General features: G+C 39.7%; 1 protein-coding gene across 6 annotated transcripts in view; it reads left to right on the top strand.

Moving 5' to 3' along the window:
• Positions 1 to 24,926, top strand: part of FARS2 (phenylalanyl-tRNA synthetase 2, mitochondrial) — a 237,980-nt gene that overhangs the window by 40,428 nt on the left and 172,626 nt on the right. For 5 of the 6 annotated variants that reach the window (XM_030444177.1, XM_030444178.1, XM_030444174.1 and 2 more), the window contains one exon: positions 14,344 to 14,979. In XM_030444177.1, coding sequence (XP_030300037.1) covers positions 14,362 to 14,979 — 618 coding nt within the window. In that variant the 5' untranslated portion in view covers positions 14,344 to 14,361. Of the gene's footprint in view, positions 1 to 11,148; positions 11,282 to 14,343; positions 14,980 to 24,926 lie in introns of all 6 variants that reach the window. The other variant, XM_030444175.1, reaches the window with a different exon arrangement.

Genomic DNA, 24,926 nt, shown 5'->3' with positions numbered 1-24,926 from the left:
CCTGCTCCCCAAACCACAACCAAACAACAAAGAGCAATGCCAAATAATTTAGGCTTAATGATAAAGGATTTAGCAATTTGGGGAAATGATTTTCAGCTCTTGCACTATTCACTGAAATAATGTTTTTAGCTTCATCATGTGAGTAATATATTATAAGCGGTGTATGGTGTTCAGTCTGGCTTAGCTGAGAGCAGACCTCAAAGCAAAGCAATCTTAGAAATGTTTGGGCTCTCTTGTGCTGTGAGGTAAGGAAAGAGCAGAACCCTGCAAATGTGCATCTAGCTGAGCCTACATCCTGATGTGGCTGCAGGGGGCTGGGAGTAGGAACACGTGAACAACAAGAAATATTTAATTCTAATTTACGAAATCACCAGATTCAGGCTTATTTCATACCTACAGAAACTGGATATTTACAATTATGCACATAAATCTTTGCAGTTTTGCTTACATGTTTGGAATCAATTGCCATTTACATTTGGGCATTCAGTAGATTTGTAGATAAATCAGGTTTATCAGACATGATTAATATGATTTTGTGTACTCAGCCACAAATGTTTAATACAATGTTAATATTTTAATGTTGTCTAGAAAATAAGGTAATATGCCATGCTAGGCCAGATTTTGTTGTATCAAATAACAAGCTAGACAAATATCCTGCAATTCTTTTGTTTCTTTGAGTATACACAGAGTAGCAGCATGAAAATGAAATTAATTCTTTTTTTTTCTTTGTCTTTGGAAATTCTAACTTCGAAATTATCTAGTAGGTATGGAGACTAAAACAAGCTAAACTGTAACTTTTATTTAATAGCTGTGGGCAGTGGTCCTTGGAACTCTAAGAATTTCATACGGAAGATTCATACTGAAAAAATGTTAGTACTCATTATAAGTCTGTGGTTGTCCCAGTTTGATGTGTCCCAATAGATATTGGTTAGGTTTGCCTTTTCTGAGTGCTACCTGATTGCCCTTACCATTTGTATCAACTCACTGTAGTAATAGTCCATTGGGTTTTGTCCATTTAATGGAGTGGGAGTGTGGTCATGCCTTTAGCTTTCAAGTTAACTCACTCTGACCTACTCAGATCTTGTATAGTTTACTCTGGCCTCAGTAAATTACCATTTCCTACCTTCTGGTACATTGCAAGTCTTGCATCTCCAACAAGAGATGCATTTAAACACCACTGTGGATTGGGAAGGGGACAATTGGCTGCTTAGTGCCATTTTTGTCTAGGACAACAACAACAACAACGGTTGTCTTACACCCTGTGGATTTTCTTCTGCTCTGCCTTCTGGTTGCAGTAAAGATTATAATTCAGAATTATTTAGCATTAATGTAGGATATCTGTCACTACTGACTGCACACTGCTTTGCAGTTCCCTATGTTGGCAGCACCAGGCATGACAATTTTCCTTTCTTGATGCTCTATCTTCATATTTCATATGCAGTCTGCCTGGCTTCAAGGGCTAGTAACATGGTAGTAACACATGGTGGTGGAGGCACCCTCTTTGCTATTTCTTGATGTTGGTTAAATTTACTTTTGTTTTCTTTATCCTCGAGTCATTGTGGGCTTTGTGTGAGCTCTGCTGAGCTCTTGAGCCTTGGTTCTGTAAAACCCTTCAGCAGATGCTGACTGCCGTGCCAGGCAGATTCTTTGGCCCCATCAGAAGCAAGTCCTAATGCTGATGGCATGATGTTGCTTTTGGCTGCTTTACTGGTAAATATGATTAAAAGATTACTATCTTTACTGCCTGCCTTGGGTCTCAGTACGTATGGTGTTTATTTGAGTCTCGTATGACTGCCAGTTCTCACAGCTCACAAGAGAGACAGCCCACCATGTAGTATTCTTTTTCCTGGTTGGGTTGGCAGGCTGACTGCTTAATCTGAGTCAAGAGCAGTAAGGGGGGTTAGTTATAATGTGAAACTTCCCCAAAATGAGCCCATAAGAAACATAAATTTTTAAAATCAAGATAAACACTGCCTTTTGTTCTGGTAAATGTGTTGATCAGAGATGAAATCCTAATTAATAGATGATTTGTGAATGCCAGGCTGGTTTGCAGGCCAACCCCAGTGTGGAGCAGGTAAAAGCAGCAATGATCTGTCCCATGCCACTTCACCTAGTTTGTTACTTTCTTCTTTCATATTTGTTTGCCTCAACACAGCTCCATTTATTTATCTTCCCATCTTCCCTAAATATCTTCTGCCTTTCCAGCTGATCTCTCCTGATCATGCTTAGTTAATTGTTATTACAATAAAGTTAAGCCCTGTGAAGTTTGAGACATAAGACAACCAGAGGAATGACTAGGTACTTCTTGCACGGGGAATAGCCTTAAAAATCTGCACATTGAGGGAGGAAGTGTTTCAATGGTAATAGCTCAGTATTTCTGAAGTGTTCAGCATGACTTCTAATAGGCGATTTTTTGGCAAACTGCTTTCAAAATGTTTTAGTTGTGTTCACAGTAGGCATTGTACTCATTAAACTGTTGGTAAAATGGTATTGCGAACAATTTAAAAAAATGGCAGTATAAGGAGGAAAATGGCAATATAATAAAACCAATTTGGAAATAAAAAAATAAGTGAAAGCCAAAATGTTGAAGTAGAGCACTTGTGAACTGAGAGCTGCTGCACTAGCAGGTATGAAACATGCAATACCTTTCCCATGGGAAAAATTATACAGTTTAATTGGTTTTACTGGCTGAAAAGCACTTTGAAAACCTATATAGAGATATGCTATGTAAGAACAGAGTGCTGCCTAATGAAAGTCTAAATGCTGCTTTATAACCCTGTCCTCTCTATTTGTCAGTATGCCCAACTGGTATCAGTGGTGATGAAAGCCATGGATCACATTGTGGGACATGTTTGACAGTTAGCAAGGTGACTATAGCTGTGTTTTGATATATTAAAAATTTGCTTTTTTTGCCAATAGGACCATTTTTAAAAATAAAAGTTTTAAATTACTTTTCTTTTTAATATATTATGATGCTTTGAATGCTTTTCAGATTTGCTTACACTAAAAATTACCAGGCTTTAAAAAGAAATAAATCCTTCCAATTTATTATATAAGAAGTGTTATGTAGAATTATAGTACACCTGGCACTAAAAGCATACCTATATTAAAATTATATCAAAATTTATGAGTAAATATAGAAGTGGGACTAAATGGTAGGAACATGGAGTCTGACTGAATAATTTCTTAATCTTTTTCTTTTGCAAGTTCCTTTTATGGAGAAATAACACTTAGAAATTCCTGGAGATGATTTACATCTTAAGTCTTTTTTTAGGGAGTATAGATTTTAGCATCTGATTTAACAGAGTAGACAATTTTTTCTTTGTCTGTCTTCTTTATGATTTGTGAAGAAGCCTCACTACTGTTTTGGGTTTTGGTTTTTTTTCATTTTTGTGAATGATTTTTTTGGTTTTGCATTTTATGTGAGTTTTCAATTATTAAGTAGCTTCTGTCATGACAGCACCTTTCAGCTCGCATAGTACATGGTAAGCTAGTTTATTTGGAAAAAAACATAACTAAAAGAAACTGGGTTTGAGAAATCAAGGATTGAAAATTTAAATTCTAAACCCTTAGAATGACTCATAGTGACTTGTAGAAGTTAATATGTTATTACTGCATCTTATGAATTTTTATCTTTAAATATTTCCATTCATTCATTTATTATTTTCTTTCAAAGCTTAAGAGTGTGGACAAGCAGGTAAAATAGATTTTTTTTTCCTCCCCCCACTCCCTTTTTCTCTTTTGACCACTTAGTTTGTGCTAACTAAGCTTAGTACCTCATTGCTTGCCTCTGTGTGGCTGTCAAGGTTTCTTGCATAATTTTCTTGACAAATGGCTTACTCATTAATATTTCAGCCCTGTTACTACCAACCTCAGAGAAGTGGTATGCCTCAGGCAGGGAAATGCAGTTTCTTCCTTGGGAGCCTTCTCATCTTCTCCTTAAGAGCTTTGTCATAGCCCGTGGCAGATAAATGAAGATGGTGCAGCTCACACTAGAGATGACTTTGTAAACACGTGGTCAAGCATTTTCTGACTGGAAAATGTTGGACTGCAGTGAAGTCTGCTGCAAACATCTACATTTTCTCTTCTTTATCTTTCTTAATGCGAGACTTATTGATTCTGAAGTCAGATCTGTAGAGGAATTTGTCTCTGTCTTTTTTTTTTTTTTTTTTTTTTGATTGCCTGTTGAAATATAAGTAGTCCTAGTAAAGGCTCTGTCTGTTCACAGACTTTCATTATTTGTATAATAAAGATAGACCAAGGTGTGACTCTGCAGCTTGGAGTTTGATTTTTTTATCAAGTTTACATCACAGCTAGGTCTGAGATAAGGGTCTCTGGTGATACTTTGGCAAAAGATGACAGCAGATATGTGAAACCAATCTTCTTTAGAGCTTGGTGTGACAGAAAATTTATATGATATGAAACATAATACTCCCACCACCACTCAGGGTTGAAACATGGTAAGAAATGCTACTGTGGCTTAAATTTTAATTATATACATTTTAAACCCATGAAATAACTCCCTAGTTTAAAATAGTAATTGTATTTATTATTTCATATTAGTATTTAGATTTTTTTTTTTAAACTACAGCATGATATGTAGGGTATTACTAAGGAGGGCTTCAGGATCTATACTGGGTCATGGAATTCTCCATTCCTTTTCAGGAATGGAAGGAGGTGGCAGGAATGAGAGTTCTACCAAGAGACAGCAGGTAAAGCTGAAGACTTCTAGTTTGTGAATGCAGTGATTGATTTGTGTTAGCTGCTGGCTCTGGAGTGAGCCATCTAACTGATTTGATATTCTTGGTATTGGGTGGGCTGGGTTTCTTTCTGAAGTTTAGTTTTTCACTGTGCCATATGAGGTCTCTGAAACTTGGGCATGCTGAATATTTTGCAGATGAAGGTTAAATGTAGCTTGTATAGCATGTGGATCGAATCTGTTATGTGTAGTGAGACAGGACCAGGTGCCCTGAGTTATTGATGAGTGGGTGTGGGTTCACCTGTGTCTGGCCTCCCTCCTGAGCATGTGCAGGAGCAGGGGGCCAATAAGAGAGCAGCTGACACCCACGGAGAGAGCTCTCACTCTTCAGTGAGCATGGAGAAGCCCACAGCTCGAGGAGCCCCAGGAGCAGGCAAGAAGGGGTAGATCCCGAGGCCACAGGAACAGCCCTAGGACATCGTCCAGGAATGGGCTAAACCCCGAGGCCTCAGGATCAGCCCTAGGAGCAAGAAGGGCTCCTCCCGCTACAGTTATGTAAGATGTTGCCATGTTTTTTTCTGCCTTTTCCCTGGAAGAGGCAGGCAGCCATTATTTGATCAGGGAATGATGCCTCTTGAGTTGAAGATATATTCTTAGTTTACCACAGGCATTTCTGGAGGGCTGGGCTGTTCCTGCTGTTGCCATTGCCAGGAAGGTGCAGCACTGTTCCAAAGGTTGGAACAGGTTCCTGGTTGGCCCACCAGGAGGGTCCAGCACTTCTGGGGGCTGTGGCTGAGCCATTTTGCCTAAATTGTAAAAATAAAGCATATGCCTATAGCTTTATGTTCTTCTGTAGTGTATTGTAGTGTGCATCTTCATCCCACTGACTCATGGCAATGCACTTATAGATAACTTTATTTATGTGAGAAGCAGTGCTGAAATTCAGGAGGTTCTGCTGTCTCAGGGGTGCAGCGTGTACCATGGTTATAACCACCCTTCCTGTGGAGTTGTTGTTCTATGGTGCAGTGTTTTGGATTACTATAATGGAAATTAATAATACTTGAAATTAATTACTTACACTCCCTCTGCTGTCCTTTTACTGTTACCAAGTCTACACAGGTGCCATTCTGGGCATTTAATAACTGACTGTGAAAAAATTATTACTCCATCCTCATGTTAATGCAGGATGAGGTCTCTATGTTTTTATTATGTCCAAGTGGTATAGTTAATTAGTGAGAACTAAGAAAGTGTACAACTACACATACATGCTGCCAATACCTGATTTGAAAATAAATTAATGTTTATTCAAATAAAACACCATAGGAGTAAAATTCTTGATGTCATATACATCTGTAGAAAAATAGATGATGGAGTTTCAGATATTGGTGGGAAGAAGGCAGAAGGCGTGGTGGTAATCCTTACTGCAGAGAGGGTTTTATGGGTATTTAAAAGTGTCTGTTCCTTTCATCTGACAGTTATTTATGATATGTCTTCTAAGGAAGAAAGCTAGTTGGCAATATTTTCAAGGTACTGGAAAAAGAATATTCCCTCAGCAGGGAAAGGCAGTGTTTTTTTTCAGATTGCATCCCTTGAAAAATGGATGTATTTAAAAGTACAAGACACATCTGAGAACGTTTAAGAACCTTTTCTGCATTTGTAATGCAATGTGTTTGAAATTTGTTTGTAGAGTGAGGATTTGCTGTTAAAATATGGAATTGGCTAAGAGTTTGTCTCATTGTGAAGGGAGAGAAGAGCACAGGCATGGCAGTGAGAGCTCAGGTCACACCTGCTTAGTTTTCAGTAGAGTTTTGTGTGCCTTATCACACATTATTTAAAGTTTCCACTAAACTGAAATTTCTTCAGTAGAAAGCAAACAATGTTTTAAGGTTGTGAAAAAGAAAATGAAGTTGTAATTGAGTATAAATGAAAGAAAATTAGATACTGTTTCTGAGCAGGGGTAATTTTTCCTTAATTTAACTGTGATGTTTATATATACATATACACACTTTTTTTTTTTTCTTGCTGATAGTTTCTTTCCTCTTTTTAAAAAAATTTTTGGTTTTATTCACCTGTTTTTTCTCTTCAACTAAAAATTGTTCTTTCTGCTTACCTTAAACTTCTGAATTTTGCCTGTTACAGAGTCTGTTGTCTTCCATCTTCTAGAACCAGACCTTTGAATTTGTTTGCTTTTAGTCTTTAGCTTCTAATGTCAAATATGTTCCATACTTTTTATCTTTAAAAAAATATATTCTCTGAATAATTCAGAAAATTGATGTACCTGATTATCTTGCTGATCACAAATTCTACTGCATGAATGCTCTACTGAGCTGCTTAAACAGATTTACTTCAGGTTGTCTTGAAACCAAATTTTTCCAGATTTTGAAACAGTCTTAATAGCAGCAAGGTGGCACAGCTACTGAATTTGCAAGTATTTTGACCACTGAAACACATTTTGCCTGTATTGTATTCCATGTCGTGAGGAGTATCCTTTTAGTAAGTGGGAAACTGACTGATAAACCTGAACAATCCTGGACTGACACTGTTGGGGGAAACTAATGCCTGTAGCAGCCTTTGGAGGACCACACGGAGCACCGAAATTGTTGCAGTGAGATGTGAATACATTTGTCATCATTTGCAGTATACAAGTGTGCTCTCAAGTGGTGATTCAAAACATTTGAAAACTGGTGCCCAGACATATGTTCAGAAGTGTGTTCCCCTCTCCAGAGAATTACTGCCTTCTATGATTGCCCATCCTGCAGTCCTAAAGAATGGTGAAGGTTGAGGTTGTACCTCAGAAGGATGGGACCACATTTTCTCTGCTTGCCTACAGGTGCTCATGCATGTCAGGCAGGGCATAAAATCCTGGCCTCTGTTCAGACAGTAAGCATCTTCTGAACCAGTTAAAAGTGTGCATGGTTGTTAGTACCTTTTATTTCATATTTAAGAAGGTCTTGCATGTAACACTGAAAGAAAACATGGTCATACCTTATCCCAGAGAAGACTGTTTAATTTTGTCTCAGAATATTGCAAGCCTCAAAATGTTGCTGAAGGCAGCATCATGATTAATGTATTACTATTACAAAGCAGACAGCAAGGCAGCTTATGAAACATTTTTGCTTTGGTTAAGAAAAATACCAAAAAAGTAAGTTATTATATATGTTTCTTGGAACTTGGATTATTAATTAGACAAACTCCAAGTGCATGAAAAAATTAAGAGTCAAATACTTGAAGGCTGTATTATCTTGCCTGGTGTTTTGTAGTGCATGCAAAATTTTGTTCTGTTGGATGAAAATATTCTGCCTTTGGAAGGTCAGGTTCTAAAGTGGGTCCATTCTGAGAGGTATATAAGGCCATTTCAGAGGTCTGTGTATATAGCATAAATTCATTATGCTCAGTAAGAGTGAAATCGGTGTGCAACAGCATATTCAGCATTTTAAAATGAGCTGCAAAAAACCCCCTGAGCTTGTTATTAGTATTGCATGTAAAACAATTTGTTATTTTCTATGTAATGTAAATATAGTCATAGCAATACAATGATATTTGCTGCTGTATGCCTACATAGTTTTCAAAACTAAAATTCAGTGCTTAGCTAAATTGCTAAGCCGACTGGTAAATGTCCAATTTTAGCAGCCCAGCATATGTTTGTAATTTTTGTTTTAACATATGTTATGTTGGTTGAACTCCCCTCCCACCCATACGGTAGATAAAAGCTGTCACATCACAAAATGGTGGCAGCCCAACTTTTCTAACATTTTCCATGGCACTTCAGAGCCTTGCATTAATTAGCTATTCTTGGATAGGAGACAGACTCTCATCTTTGTGAAATTTTGGTTTTAAACCCATCATGTACTTTGGTTTATGGATGAGGTAACCCATCTGTGTTTTCACAGCCATGAATGGTAAAAAGCACAGGGTGTATAGAGAAGTGGTCAGCAAGAGCAAGGATGCCCTTGGGTCACAGATACAAATAACTAGCAAATGGCCCTGAGCATGGGCCTGTTACCTTCACTCGTGGGCTCTAGTTTGCTTGAGCAAGAATGTTCTCTCTCTCCTGCTTTTCTAGGGGATGTGGGAGAATAAAACAACACTGGTGGACAGACTTTTCATTGTGAACTGCTAAGCTACATATCCTCCTAAGCTAAGCTAAGCTTTTATCCTCCCTTTTCAAGGCAGGTGTAAGGAGGAATTCCACCGAGTGTACAATTTTTTCTGAAATGTCAGTGGAGTGGAGGGGACCTGTGACAGGTAGCGCTGCAGCTGTAATAATGCTGTCTTAATCCTTGCTGGCACTGTGACATGGATCCTGGATTTATACGTGAAAGGACAGACCTTGACAGTACAGCAATAAGATCTTTTGTCATACCAAACTGCTTTTTGCATGTGCTCCAAAATCATGGTATTTTTTAAATTCTGTCTTCAGTTTCCCTGCTGCTAAGCTCTTGACTGTGGTGTACTTCTATATGTGTAATGTCTACTGTGCTGCTGGGTGATGGCTGGGGGTTTTCTGTGGGGGATGAAGGAGCCTTGCCCATCAACTGAAACTGCTGTAGAAATGGCACAGGGTTTCTGGTTGAGGACTGAGTTTGGTATGTGCAGTCATATCTGTGTCTGCTCTACAGCATGGACAGGGCTGTTCAGATGCCTTCATCCCTGGGTGGCATGGATACCACGTCTTTCTCTCTGTTCAGAAGCTCATACCCACATACAAGCCTGATTCTAAATGTATTCCCAAAACATAAAATATGACATCAGTCCTTTCAAAGATCTGAGTTTCTGCAGTCATATGAGACATTGAGGTACAGGATCAGGCCAGTGGAGTTTAAGAGGAGCTGCTGAGATACCCAGAAATGTAACAGTGGCAGCATCAAGGAAATAGTGGGCCTGGTTTTTGCATGTCCATCTGAAGTGCTTTGAGAAGCCCCACTGGGAGCTACTTGTGAGCAGACTAATTCCAAAGCCCTGCACAGTTAGTTCCCAACTGTGAGCCAGAGGCACAGTCAAGCCCAGAGCACGTAAGCCACTGGTAATGCTGGTGGAGCTTTTGGCTCGCAGATGCCAGTGGTGGTTGTTCAATATTTATTTCCCATTTATGTATTTGTTTTCAGTTACAGGACCTACAGCTGCTGCTTGGCTTGATGTGGTTGTTAGCTGGCTGGCAGTCTTTGCTGTGGGATTCAGCTTTTGTCAGTGTGCATAGAAACTATTTTTAGTTTACTGCCAAATGATAAGCATGATGTAAAAGAAGGAAGAAAGTGGTAAATTTAAAATATGCTTTTTCAGACCTTTAGACACCTGTCTGCTCCTTACAACTAAACGTAATTGTGTGTATCTGTAAGATCAGTTGTTTATTGATCAGTGATTTATTGCTAGCAGGTTTTTTTGTTTATTTTTTGCAGTGTTGCTCTCTGGTAAACATTTCTTTGATTTTAAGGTTTCCTGTATGTTATGGAGCTTTTTGCCTTCCTTCTCTGTGGCTTCTGTTCCCAAATGTAATTTTTCACCAGCTGAGCTCACCCAAGTCCAGTACCATTTTTCTGTAGTGAGTCTGGAAGTGGCATACAAGGAGCATACATGAGTCTGTGTTGGGAGATGAGAGCAGAAAAGTGTTTGTGAAGGACTTCAGTATTTCTTATGCTCTTGTGTGACACTGTGTCAATGTCTCCTTACTGCTTTTTCGCTCTTGCAGTAATTGGACATTAAATAACTACTCAGATAACATTGGATAACTAACAGTAGGTTTGGCATTAGATTGCAATAGTAGTGCAGATAGTAATGCAATTTATCTATCTGAAGCATATATATAATGTTATGATGAAAACTGTGATATAAGGTCATCTATAGGTTTTTCTCTTGTACAAGTTTGTGGAGAGTATGTATTGCTTGCTCAGATTAGCATTTCTGAATTATCAAAAGTTGATTAAAGTGGATTGCAGAGTAACAAATTGTGTTACAAATACAGAAGACTCAAGAGCTAAGTCCTTGGAGATGTACACATTGGTCTTCCTTAAAAATGAGTCTTAAAGTAAAGTTCTCCCACTCTCTCCCCCCCAAACACTTCAGGTTCATGTTCTAATTTCTTTTCCCATAAAATTATAGTAATGAGAAAAGCTGATTATATGAAAATTCAGCTTTTGATGTGGTTGTCTGACTTTCAGAGGAATAGCATTTAGGAAAGCAGCAAATATCACGTGGCTCACAATGAAGTCATGAGAGTTTTTCGTATGTTATAGTTATGTGTAAGTTTTGAATCAATTTTTTTTTTTAATAAATGTATGGACAGATAGTGATATTTACTTAAGGGAAGCTGAATTCATTATCTGACTAGAACTGGGTATTGAAAGCAGCTGTTTAAAAATGAGAACTCACTTTCCATGAAGGAGAATGTGCGTTTGGGGAAAATGGATCCTGTTTCCAAAATGTAAGGCTATCCTTTGTTTTGTCTTTTTCAGAGGGTTTTCTGGCATGTGTATGTGAATTCATTTATGGAAGAATCTTACCAGTAGTGGCCAAGCTTAAAAACAATCTTTAAAACAAAACCAAACCTCCCACCCAAAACTCAGTCCTTAAAAGTTTCAAAACCAGGTAAAAGTTGTAGCTGTTCTTTTTTTTTCTTAGGATATTTGACCTGGAAAAGAATTAAACTAAATATTTAGTAATCTTACATTGTTCTAGCAAATTGATTTCCTGACTGCTTAACTTGCCTTTATTTTGATTCATTGAGATATGCAATTACTTTAGGATGTAATTTATAGAGAACATCAGGTGTAAGACAGAAGAAGAGGTACAATATGAGCATATGTTATCTTTTACAGATCTAGTTCTAGCTGGGGGGTGAGGACTCTGTGTTCTGGAATGTGTCTATTCTGCTTGCATATATAAATTTCTGAAGTTTAAGAGTATGAAGAATAATCTTGTTTATTCTTTTTCTTTACACTTGTTTCTCTTATGTTGCCATAGAAAGCTAGCCACATACTGTAATCCTAGTATGACAATGGAAAGCTCTTGAAGATCGTGGTCTGCTCGCTGCTTATGTCCTTTCTTTCCCTCATGTCTTGAAGATAGCTTTCACAGGAAAGCCTTTCACTCAGGAAACCTGTGGCCCTGGATTTCTTAGTTCATAATGAAATAACAAACTATTTTATTACTTGAAGCACTTATGTTTCCCCAGTCACATAACTTCTAATACCTTGTTTTCCTATTCCTTAATAAGCAAATATTAATGCTTAATTATTTTACCGCATCCTATACTAATATTTGTAATGCCAACTATAGATTTTCAAGTGATTTTGCATCTCAGAATGACTTTTGCATTGGGAGTAACAGGAGGGCTCATGATCCTCAAAACTCCTTGTGCTTGGAATTGTCTCTTTGACCACTACAGCTGCGTACACATGAAGCGCAAAGCCTGTTTGTAAACGAGGTGAATGTATGAAGATGGCCCTTCAAACTGAAACAAGTTATAGAATAATTTTGGTTGGAAAAGACCTTTTAAAACCAAGTCCAACTGTTAGCCCAGCACACTGCCAAATCTACTAAACCATAGAATCACAGAACATAGAATCACAGGTTGGAAAGGGCCTCTGAGATCATCAAGTCCAACCCTTGCTCCACTACCACCGTAGTTACCAGACCATGGCACTGAGTGCTACATCCAGTCTCCTGAACCTCCAGGGACGGAGAATCCACCACCTCCCAGGGCAGCCCATTCCAATGCCTGCTCACTCTCTCTATAAAGAATTTTTTCCTAATATCCAACCTAAACCTCCCCTGACAGAGCTTAAGTCCATGTCTTCTTGTCCTACTGATAGCTGCCTGGGAGAAGAGACCAACCCCCCCCTGGCTACCCCCTCCTTTCAGGGAGTTGTAGAGAGTGATGAGGTCTCCCCTGAGCCTCATCTTCTCCAGACTGAACACCCCCAGCTCCCTCAGCCTTTCCTCACAGGACTTGTGCTGGATCCCTTCACAGCCTCCTTGCTCTTCTCTGGACCTGCTCCAGGACCTCAATCTCCTTCCTGAACTGAGGGGCCCAGAACCGGACACAGGACTCAAGGTTTGGCCTCACCAGCGCTGAGTACAGGGGAAGAATCCCTTCCCTGGACCTGCTGGCCACGCTGTTCCTGATACAGGCCAGGATGCCATTGGCCTTCTTGGCCACCTGGGCACACTGCTGGCTCATGTCCCTAAGCTCCACATCTACATGTGTTTTAAATACTTCCAGGGATGGCATCTCGGTCACTTCCCTGAGCTGCCTGTTTTAATGCTTGACAACCCCTACAGTGAATTTTTTTTTCTTGACATCTAATCTAAACCTGTCCTGGCACATTTCCTCTTGTTCTATCACTTGTTACTTAGGAGAAAACACTGCCCTCACCTCACTACACTCTCCTTTCAGGTAGTTTTAGAGAGTGACAATGTCCCCTCTCAACCTCCTTTTCTCTAGGCTGAACAACCCCACTTCCCTCAGCTGTTTCTTATATGACTTTTTCTCTAGACTATTCTCTAGACCTTGATTGCCTTTCTCTGGACACACTCCAGCACCTCAATGTCCTCCTTGTTGGGGGCCTCAAAAATGAACACATTACTTGAGGTGCAGCCTCATGAATGCCAAGTACAGGGGGATAACAACCTCCCTAGTCCTTCTGTTACAAGCCAGGATGCTGTTGGCCTTCTTGGCCACCTGGGCACCCTTCAACCTCCTATTCAGCTGACTGTCGATGAACACATCCAAGTCCTTTCCCTCTGAGCAGCTTTCCAGGCTCTCTTGCCCAGGCCTGAAGTGTTGCACGGGGTTGTTGTGATGTTCAATTGTGTTGTTCAGCTCAGATATCTTTAAAAATGTCATCCTGTCATTCAGTTTCATTTACATCAATTTCCTAATACTTGATACGCCTCCCTGCCCAGTAGAGCAGGATAAGCTGTGAAAACAGCTATTCTGGGAAAATACAGAAAAGGGGTTTTGTACATTGGTCCTGACTAAGTGGACCCTTTATTGTGAATCTTTTGCAACACTTACATGTAAACTTAACATGCAGTTTATATATACAAGTATAAATATATATATATGCTAGATATATAAAAGTATAAATTTATGCCTTGTGGTTTGAACTGTTAAACTGGCTTTGTCTGGCATGAAGTAAGAATTACCCATGATTGCATAGTGTGTGCCTCATGCATATGCTTGGTGTGGAGCACCTTCTGCAGCTTCTGATAATAGGGGAAGGTGGCTCAACAGTAAGCTAGTACTTGAGGTTTTGTTAGAAGCAAGTCCAAAGGGCATTGTTAAATTTCTGAGTTTTGTCATAAGTACTGTTCAGTTATTGCTTCAGTTATATGAAAAATACTGGTTCAAAGAAGCTGATGTTTATTCAGCTGTATCTGGGAGGGGGTTAAGTCTGGGTCTCGAGTCATTAATACTGATGCAGTGATGCAGAAGACTGATAATTGAATAAGAAATCCTACTTAAAATTTGATTGTGAGGGCATTTTCTCTCTTTTGCAGTCATAATAGCAGTTTATAATGGGAACTTTCTCTCATGGACATTTGGATTTCATTTGTCCATGAGACACCAGCAATTCCTGCAGCAAGATTGCATTTCCTAACTCAATGTTTTAAATTTTAATTTTTTTTTTTTTTCTTTTCTCTAGATTGTAAAAGGTTTTGCAATGGCAATGCTCTGGAAATTCATGAGAGTAGCTAAGTATTCTAAACCAGCTTTACCACCAAAAGTAAAGGGAAGAGGAATTCCCACCCATGTAAGGCATTCTTCATCCAAGTCTGTACCTTCAGATTTTGCTGCCAGCACACCCTGCTCAAATACTGTGGAACTGCTTGGTAAAGTTTATCTTCAGGATCACTACAGCAATGTCACAGAGAAGATTCTTTCCAAGGTGGGGAAAAACTTACACAACAAAAAGCATCACCCTTTGTGGCTAATCAAGGAGCAGGTGAAGGACCACTTTTACAAGCAATATATAGGACGTCGTGGGACTCCGTTGTTTTCTGTCTATGATGGTCTTTCTCCAGTGGTTACAGTACAACAGAATTTTGATAGTTTGCTCATCCCACAAAACCACGTCAGCAGAAGGAAGGAGGATAACTATTACTTGAATCGGGATCATATGCTAAGAGCACATACATCAGCTCATCAGTGGGACCTGATACACTCTGGCCTAGATGCCTTCCTGGCTGTGGGAGATGTCTACCGCCGGGACACAATTGATAACACCCACTACCCAGTCTTCCATCAGATGGAAGGAGTTCGGCTTTTCTCCTGTCACGAGGTAGGAATGCACTAGTTGGGGTGAAAGAGATTTTGGGTAAGTTGTGTGATCATGTATTTGCTGTAAGCGAAGTGCATGCAGATGTAGTGCATGTTATAGCAACACATGCTGTACACTGATGAAAATCAAGTGATTGCTCATCTAGTAATACTTTTAGTTTGGGAAAAATACACGTAGAAAACACTGAGTTTGAAAACAACCATAAACTTCCCCAGAAAAATGTGGAAAAAAAAAAAAAAAGAACAATAATCTGGAAAGCTGACAAAGTATAACATTTTCTGAAAGGAAATAGCTTGTTCAGCTAATGATCTGCACAATTCAATTCTAGTTCTATCACAAGCCTCTTCTGATGTGGCTGTTTTTGATAAAACTTTGTCATATTAATACTTGAACAACTCAAGGGTGTGTGTTGTTGCAGCTATATCCAGCGTGAAGTTTTTATTCTGTCACCCTTTTTTTTTCAATAGCTCCAATCTTCTGTAAATTAATGTCTTTCTTAATTAATTGTTCCATTCTTCATCTTACTCTAAAGCTGCACTGAAGGATTCATCTGGTGCCACTGATTATTATGGGTGTGAAAGACATACACAGTAAACTCATCAGAGTCCAGAGGCATCAGCTAAAGAGCTCTAGGTAGTTGTCCAAGACTCTTGTGTTTCATATATTTTGCTGGCATGGCTTGCATGTTCTGCAAAGGCATAGGTGTCATTAAGTATTCTGCTGTGTCATTGATTAGTGGTAAATATAAGTTACTTTCTTTTCCAGATAGTAATTGATTGGTACAATTTGTGTATGCTTGTAGCAATACTGCTAAATTCACATTTCTAAAACTAAAACTAGCCTATTCTAATAATGCTGAGATGTAGACCATTCTTTATGTCATTGCCAGTGGGTGACAGGAGCTTGTCAGGGAATCATAGAATCATAGAATTGGCTGGGTTGGAAGGGACCTCAGAGATCATCAAGTCCAACCCGTGATCCACTACCGCTGCAGTTACCAGACCATGGCACTGAGTGCCACATCCAGTCTCTTTTTAAATATCTCCAGACACGGAGAATCCACTTCTTCCCTGGGCAGCCCATTCCAATACCTGATCACCCTCTCCATAAAGAAATTCTTTCTAATATCCAACCTAAACCTCCCCTGGCACAACTTGAGACCATGCCCTCTTGTCTTGCTGAGAGTTGCCTGGGAAAAGAGACCAACCCCCCCTGGCTACACCCTCCTTTCAGGGAGTTGTAGAGAGTGATGAGGTCTCCCCTGAGCCTCCTCGTCTCTAGGCTGAGCAGCCCCAGCTCCCTCAGCCTCTCCTCATAGGATTTGTGCTCGAGCCTGATGGGTTTGGATGCCCAAGGGAAAATTAGGGTAGAGCATACATAGAGCATGGCTTTTCTCACTGGTGGAAAGGGTTCATGCTGCCTGCACTGTTCCCTACCCTATGGTGTCACTGCCACTTCCACTTTGAAAACATACCTGCCTCTGCAGCTGTCCTGTGAGCTGTGTGGTGTAAGATACAGCTTGCAACAGGCTCTTTGGTAACCAGGAAATGGAAATCTTGTGGGATTTATCCAGTCTTGTTTGCTGTTCTTTTCCCAAAGGCCTGTTTATGAATACAACTGGGGTGTATGCAAGAGAAAAATGTACAGTACTACATCAAGAAAGTGCCATTTATTAATGATTTTTGTTCATAACAATTTTTTTTGCTTGAGCAGGAGTTTCCATTCAGATGGAAAGATATTATCTCCCAGATAAAGATGGTGATTGATCTGATTATTGAAATTTTTTTTAATGAATATGGACCTTAACATTTTTTTGACCTAATAACAGACTACTTCTTTCTTAATAATAGTACTTAATAATATTAATTACTTAATAATAGTAATAATGGGATTTTAATAACTGGGAAGAAAGTTAAAGAAATGTTCAATAGCATCTTCTCTCTAGAAATACATGATGTGTAGCAATCTGATTCATTGCACTGTAGTTTGCTCATTTCTTTTTCTCTTCTTTATTCTCCCCAGGGAAATGATTGAGAAGTTTTTGGGGAATTTTAGTAGCTGGTGAATTTGAAGTTAGTGCTTCTGTAAAATGGGTCTGTCTCTCTAAAGAATGAAAGGCCAGTACTTCCTGTACTGACGAAGTAAATATAGTGGTATTGTGTACAAAGTGTAAAGCTTGTTTACTGGGCAGCATGTACAAATTCTAAACCTAAGCAGGATCTAAAGCATAATTTTTTAGATTCAGCTGCAGTTTAAATACCAATAGAGTCTTGTAATATGTAGTACTTACTGTAGTCATTATCACAAGAGCCTTGTGGAATAAATTTAATTTGTAATTCTGAAATTTCACTGGGGACTGTTTCTGTGTTTTATTTTCTGGTGGCTTGTTCAAAATAACTTAAATTAAAATAATTCCAGAAGGAACTGTTTGAGCAGAACAAAGACTAAATGGAGGTAATACTACATGAGAGCAAAAATTTTATATTTTGGCATTACTTTATTTACACCCATGTTTAAGTTGTAACCCACTGAGCAGAAATGTATGAATGTCAAGGGCTGTTACCTTTCTCTCAGACTTTTTGTTCATAACCATACTGCAATCCCTGGTGAGGAAATCTGCATGGTACTGAGGTTAAGACTGTTTGGAATTAAGGGAAAAACTGTTAGCTCTTAGCTACAAGGACAGTATACCTTTCATCTTATGGTCTATAGAATAATTTTACATGCTGTAGCCAGTTTAGTTCTCTACTTTATTCTTTTTATTCTTTTCTGATTTGTTGTCTGCTCAGTGAAAGTGACCACAGAACTAGGGGAGGGTGAGAACAAACCCCAAAACCTAGAATGAGTTTACAGGAACCTGAGTTTAAAGGAATTTAACATCTCAACTCGGTGTAGGAAGGGGAAAAAACAGGCCAATTCATCCTCAGCTGAAATTTTAGGCAGGATAAGATGTAGAAGATGTAGAAAAGTGTCTCTCCTTTACAAATACAAAAATCTTTAGTCAAGGTTAGGTTAAAACTTCTTCCCTGAAACATTTAGCATAATTCCTCTTCATATCAAAGGTAAAATCAATACATTGGGGAAAAAAAAGCAGGAAAAACTAATAATAGTTTGGAATTTTAGTATTTTACTCTGAGATACTTGTGAGCTGCTTGCTACTTTTGGCTATACTGTTTTGCATAGATTCACAGAATGGTTTGGGTTGGAAGGGACCTTAAAGATCATGGGCAGGGACACCTTCTACTAGACCAGGTTCCTCCAAGCCCCATCCAACCTGACCTTGAACACTTTCAGGGAGGGGGCATCAACAGCTTCCCTGGGCAGCCTGTGCAAACCACCCTCACATGAAAGAATTTCTTCCTGATGTCTAATCTAAATCTCCCCGCTTCCAGTTTAAAGACATTCCCTACTGTCCTACTGCTACACGCCCTTTTAAATAGTCTCTCTTCAGCTTTCCTATAGACCCCCTTCAGGTACTGCAAGGCTGCTGTAAGGTTTCCTTGGAGCCTTCTCTTCTTCAGGCCAAACAATTCAACTCTCTCAGCCTGTCTTCATAGAAGATGTTCTCCAGCCCTCTGATTATCTCCGTGGCCCTCCTCTAGAGTTGCTCCAAGAGCTTTCATGTCCTTCTTGCGTTGATACTGGACACAAAACTCCAGGTGGTGCCTCATGAGGGTGAAGCACAGATTAGGGGGCATCCTGCTGGAAAGCAGCTCCATGGAGAAAGACCTTGGAGTCCTAGTAGACAGTAAATTCTCCATGGGTCAACAATGTGCCCTTGTGGCCAATGGTATCCTCGGGTGCATCAGGAAAAATGTGTCCAGCAGATCTAGAGAGGTTCTCCTCTCCCTCTACTGTGCCCTGGTGAGACCGCACCTGGAATTCTACATCCAATTTTGAGCTCTCCAAGAGAAACAGGGATCTACTGGAGAGAGTTCAGTGGATAGCTACAAAGCTGATTAAGGGGCTTGAGCATTTCTGCTATGAAGAAAGACTGAGAGAACTGGGCTGTTTAGCTTTGAGAAAAGGCTGAGAGGGGATCTTATTAATGTCTATAAATACCTGAGGGGTGGGTGTCAAGAGGATGAGGCCAATCTCTTTTCAGTGGTGCCCAGTAATAGGACAAGGACAAGGTTTAAACTAGAACATAGGAAGTTCCACCTCAAGATGAGGAGAAACTTCCTTACTGTGAGGGTGATGGAGCACAGGAACAGGCTGCCCAGAGAGGCTGTGGAGTGTCCTTCTCTGGAGACTTTCAGAACCCACCTGGATGCATTCCTGTGTGGCTTGCTCTAGTTTATCCTGCTCTGGCAGGTTGGACTAGATGATCTTTAGAGGTCCCCTCCTGTAGTGTAACAAGGCAACCAGGTGCCACTAATTGCCAGGTAGTGGGCATGAGCTTGCGTCAAGCCCACCTGTGCCCAATTAGGGTGGGCCCCCACTGCGCATGAGCAGGACCAGGGGGCCAATAAAAGGTGAGGCCTGAGACACAGGCAGGGCTCACTCCTGAGCAAGCCAGCAGAGATCAGTCACTCTCAGAGCAACAGCACTGATCCAAGCTAGTCAACCCTGTGGCTATAGGCTCGGAGCACTGTTCGTGAGGCTCTGCTGGAACTCCTGGTTGGACCTTGAAGCGCCGTACCCTAAAAGAGGTTTGTCTTGCTACACCCTCCAACCCCTATGATTCTGTCATTCTAAGTTCAAGAGAATCACCTCTCCTGACCTGCTGGCCACATTACTTTTGATGCAGCCCAGGATACAGTTGGCTTTCAGGTGCGAGCACACGTTGCCAGCTCATGTTGAGCTTCTCATCAGCCAACAACAGCAAGTCCTTCTCCTCAGGGCTGCTCTCAATCAGTTGTCTGCCCAGCCTGTATTTGAGCTTGCTAGTGCCCTGACCCAGGTGCAGGACTTCATGAGGTTTGCATGGGCACACCTCTCAATCCTGACAAGGTCCCTCTAGGGCAGTGTGGTGACTGAACAGCACAGCTTGGTGCTATCAGAGAACTTACTGAGAGTGCACTCAATTCCGCTGTCCATGTCGTCAGCAAAGATGTTAAACAGTGTTGGTCCTAAAACCAGCCATTGAAGAACACCACTCATCACTGTTCTCCGTTTGGACATCAAGCCAATGGCTCCATTTCTTTGAGTCTGACCATCCAGCCAATTCCATATCCACTGAGGGAGTGATACATCCATTGAATCCCTATCTTTCCTATTTAGAGACCAGAATGTCATGTGGGACAGTGCTGAATACTTTGCACAAGTTCAAGTAGATGGTGTTAGTTGCTCTCCCTTTGTCAGCCAACGCTGTGACCCCATCATAGAAGGCCACCAAATTTGTCAGGGATGATTTTCCCTGGGTGAAGGAAGACGTAGCTGCCACCTACTACCTCTGTGTTTTCCATATGCTTTAGCAGAGCCTTCAGGAGAATCTGCTCCATGATCTTGCTGGGCACAGGGGTGAGACTGGCCTGTAGTTCCCTGGGTCTTCCTTTTCCACCTGTTTTTGAAATGGGGGCTATGTTTTCCCTTTTCCAGCCGATGGGAAGTTCACGGGACTGCCACAACTTCTCAAAAATGCTGGCTAGTGGCTTAGCAAATTCCATCTCCCTCAGGGCCCACAGATTTATCTCATCAGGCCCCATGTGCTTCTGCACCTTCAGGTCTCAAACCTGATCTTCTCGTACTGTGTGTGGTTCTTCATTCTCCCAGTCCCTGCATTTGCCTTCTGTGACTGGGGCAGTGTGACTTCAGCACTTGTGGGTGAAGACTGAGGCAAAAAAGACACTGAGTACCTCAGCTTTCTCCATATCCAGAATATCCATGTCTCCTGTTCCCTTCTGGAGAGTTCCTTTTCACATTTTTTCCTAGTCTTCCTTTTATCCCAGATATATCTAGAGAAGCTTTTATTTTCTTCATGATGGTTGATTGATTGATTATTTTTGTAAGAGTAATCTGTGATTCAAAGAGGGGCAGGTAAGTGATGCCTCTCTGTAGCTTTGTATGAGTGTAGATACTGAAGTACTAAAAAATTGCTAAAAGTTATAAAAAATTCATGCTGAAATTTCCCATAAACTTATAAAAAAATGTCCTGGGACTGTTATTAAAGAACATTTGAAATTCATTTAGACGTGTTTACAGTATATTTGAAAATATTTTACAGAATTGTCACCTGGTCATAATATAAAGAAGTATTAAAATTAATACAAATAGTTAAAACCAGTGCATAAATAGCTTCCCAAATTGGCTTGAAAATGGTGGACATAAAATGAACTATTCTTCAATAGTATTCCCAAATTCTATTTGTTTTGTATTCTCTTCCTCTAGCAAGCCTGTTTTTTCTTCTAAAGGGAGGAAAACACCTCCTAAAGGAATTTTTTAGTCATATGGATCTAAATTATAAAATAAATTATATAAATGATAATCTAAATTTTTGTAGTCATTTGGATTTACAGTATCAATAATGCTGTAGTCAAGTTTGAATTGGCAAAATTTCCAGGGTGGATTATAAAAAAAAAAAAAAAAAAAAATTCAGTGCTATGCCGTGGTCTTTGGTGCAGTTCATTATTTTGGTTTATGGAAAAGAGAAAAAAATCTCAACGAAATGACACTTTGTGCATTTTAGCCAGCAGAGGGAGCCGACATAAATCCAATGGCAACTGCAGGACAGTTTTTAGTTGACCACAAATAATGTTCACACAGTGGAAGAAGACTTTATAAGACATTTTATAGTCTGTACTGAATTATACATAAATTTTAAGGGGAACAGATGTGAAAATATAGGAATTGCTCCTCTATTTTAATAACCCTGTTCCAGTGGAGGCCAATACCAGATTGTTCAGATGAAATTATGCTCTCATCAGGCTCATTTATGCAAACATCTGAGAAATATAAATAGGAGACTCTGAAAAAGTAGTGGGGATACATCTTGATTCTCAATTGAAATGGTTTTGGTGGAAGTAACAAATTTTTGTAGCCTAACAGAAAACTGTAGGACTAGTCCTCCAAAGCAGTAACTACTCAGAAAAAATAATTTCTGTATTGTAACATCATAGTGTTCATATTCTGAAATATAAAGACTCTTCCTAGCTAACAGAAGTGTGGATTTTCTCTTTTTCTTATAAATGTGTACTGCTTTACTTGTCTTGTTACACTTGTGAACCTTGGCCATATTTTTTATTTACTACATAAAAAAAAAAGTTGTGTTTATCCTTTTCCTTACAGTTTGGGGTAGGTGTGAACATCTGATTGACATACATCTTTTTTTAAGCCTTGATTTTAAAAAATCCCAAAAGTAAATAAATGTGTGCCATCCTGGGTTTTCAGTTGCAAGATTACTGTCGTGAGGTTTGACTTCCTGAAATCCTGGGGGTTACTGCAGCTTTGGTCACTCTACTTCTGTTATGATATTGTATCAAAGGAAAGCCTCTTCCTGTCTTCGGTCTCTATTCTTCCTTGTGTGCAAAGTGATTTGCATAAGTTTATTGTGTTTCAGGGACTGACCTATTATATAGAGTGATTTGGAGCATTTACAGAATGCATGAGAAAAATTGTGTTTAAAATATTTTGTCCCCTTCAGTAACTAGGTGAAATAATAACAATGTTTAGCTGAGCACTGAAGAAAAAAAATAGTTAAAAAACCTTAAATGGTCCAGGTATGGCACTCTTTGTAGCCCTCTGCAACCTGGGGGTAGGGGGAAGCTTGTGATGAAACTCCTTGTAATCACTCTGTGGGTATCCCCTTTTCTGTATATTTCTTCTGATTTGAATGATGCTCTTTAGTGTTCCAGCAAGTGGGGAGTAAGGGTCATGTGAGAAGGAGTCAGTGACCTTGTCAGTGACCAGACGAGATGGACTCGGGGAGTCCTGGTCTGGTGTCTGTCCCTCTAACGGAGGGCATTTATCTTCTATTCTGTAATAGCATGTGTGAGTCAGAGGGAAATGGGGATTTCCTGGCTGCTTTGAGATAATAGTATTAGGGATCCATTCAGGTTTTTCTGAAGGTGGAAAATGATGAAACAGATTTTACTTTAGGGTGGCTATCTCCCAGACGTGTGGGCCTGCATCTTAAACACATCTGGATGTGGAAAGTAGTGCAGGCTGCATGCATTGTGTGGCACTCCCAGCTTGTGAAGCAGTGTCCATCACATCAGGTTTCAGGTGCCTCTGAGTTGTTGTTTGTTAATGTTGGTCATGAGCAATGCATCAGTCCCAAGGATCCTGAGAGATGGTCTTCCTTCCCTCAGGCAGCAGGGAAAAGCAGATAGTAGCAGGGACACCAGAACTAAGCCCACCACGGTAAGAAAGAAATAACAGCAGTGTTACTTTGCTGGAGTATTCTAATGATGATATTTATTGCTCAAGCTGAAATTTGACTGAGTTGTTATGAATAGAGAGCCTGGCTAATTTAGGTGGAACTGCTTTCACTGTTGTGGATGTCTACCCAAGTTGTGAGTGTTGTTTTACTCATTGTTTTCCAAGTTGTGGTGTATAAATCATGCAGATCTGAGGGCCCGCACTGTATTATTTGTGGTTTTTTAGTTGAAAAGCTGATAGTGAGGGGCAGCAGAAGGCCTGTGACATTTTCATCATGGTCTGTGGTCTAGAAAGTTTGGAAGCCACCAGTGGATCTTTTCGTAGAAAATACTTTTTTCACAGTTAGTTTTGATTTGTGTCATATCCAGAAAAAATATCTAATAGTGCTTTTCAGAATATAGCAGTTAAATCTATTAAAGACAATATTTAAATTGTGCAAGAAAAAAAGAGCAAAACGTCTAAAAGGGTATTTGGTAAGTCTGAGGTGCTTAAAAGTAAAGGAATTCCTATTGCCACAAGAAGAGAAATCTGAGTCCTATCATGTACGTCTCATTATAACACATCTGTGTAGCAGTGTTCCTTTTTCTTCACTTTCCCAAAACACGTTTTTCCCTTAAATGCAGTGATGATTTAGTGTGGTGTTTTTTTTTTTTAAAAACACTTTGATTAGATTACAAAAACCAAAACAACCTTTCTTGCTATAATTGAAAGACTGAAAAGGGAAGGATCCAGAAATTAGGGGAACCACTCTGCAAGCCTTCTTTCTTGATTTGATTTTTGCCATTTCTTCCAAAACAATTGCTTATCAATAAGCAGTAAAGAGCATTCTGTCATGTGGATGATGGGCTGTATATACCTTCATCACATGGAGGTGCCTAGATGGGGGTGCAGATTTACAAGTTTTACCCTCTTGGTTTTGGACTGGCATTATGTTTTCTTTTTGACGAGCTGTCTTCAAGTGGCATCATTGTCATCATTCCTGATCCATCAGTTAAGTGTTACAGCACATTAAAATGTTGAGGAAATGGTTTGCTATTTGTAAGTGGATTTAGAGTGCAGCTGTTTGTTTATTTATAGGGATATTCATCAGGGATCGAGAATCAAAATGTATTTGGTGTGGCAAGGTTGAGTGCTGCCACATAGAGATCCTCACGTAGTCTTAAGTGCCAGTTTATTTGTGAGTGTAAGTACATGTTATTCATTATCTTAATTGCTGGTGTATGCAGTGACTGGCAAGAAGAATACACAACTGCATTGTGGAAAGGCAGGATGTAGTTACAATTATCTTTCTGATCTTAAACCTACCATGAATGACATCACGTAAAGAGACACAATCTTGGACTGAATCCTAAGTGTATGGATACTGAAATGATGTGAGATTAAAAAATGTCTGTCAAGTGACTGAAGCATTGCTGGGTTCTTTATTGAAATCACACAAGTGACTTCTATTCTCTGAGCTGGACTAAGAAAGTTCTTTTAAAGCAGTATAGCTCTGTTTATATTTGTCCAACTGAAACTGTCTTCTGGTCATTTCCATGTTACCAAATTTGACTTTGTTTTAATAAGGGAAATTATGAGTATATTTAATTCCAGATGGTAAGGTCACTTCAGTTTCCTTCTTCCTTCTC

The sequence above is a fragment of the Calypte anna genome, chromosome 2 (genome assembly GCF_003957555.1).
Source record: "Calypte anna isolate BGI_N300 chromosome 2, bCalAnn1_v1.p, whole genome shotgun sequence".
NCBI lineage: Eukaryota > Metazoa > Chordata > Aves > Apodiformes > Trochilidae > Calypte > Calypte anna.
The sequence above is the reverse complement of the archived record's forward strand: the minus strand, read 5'-3'. Positions and strand labels throughout refer to the sequence as shown.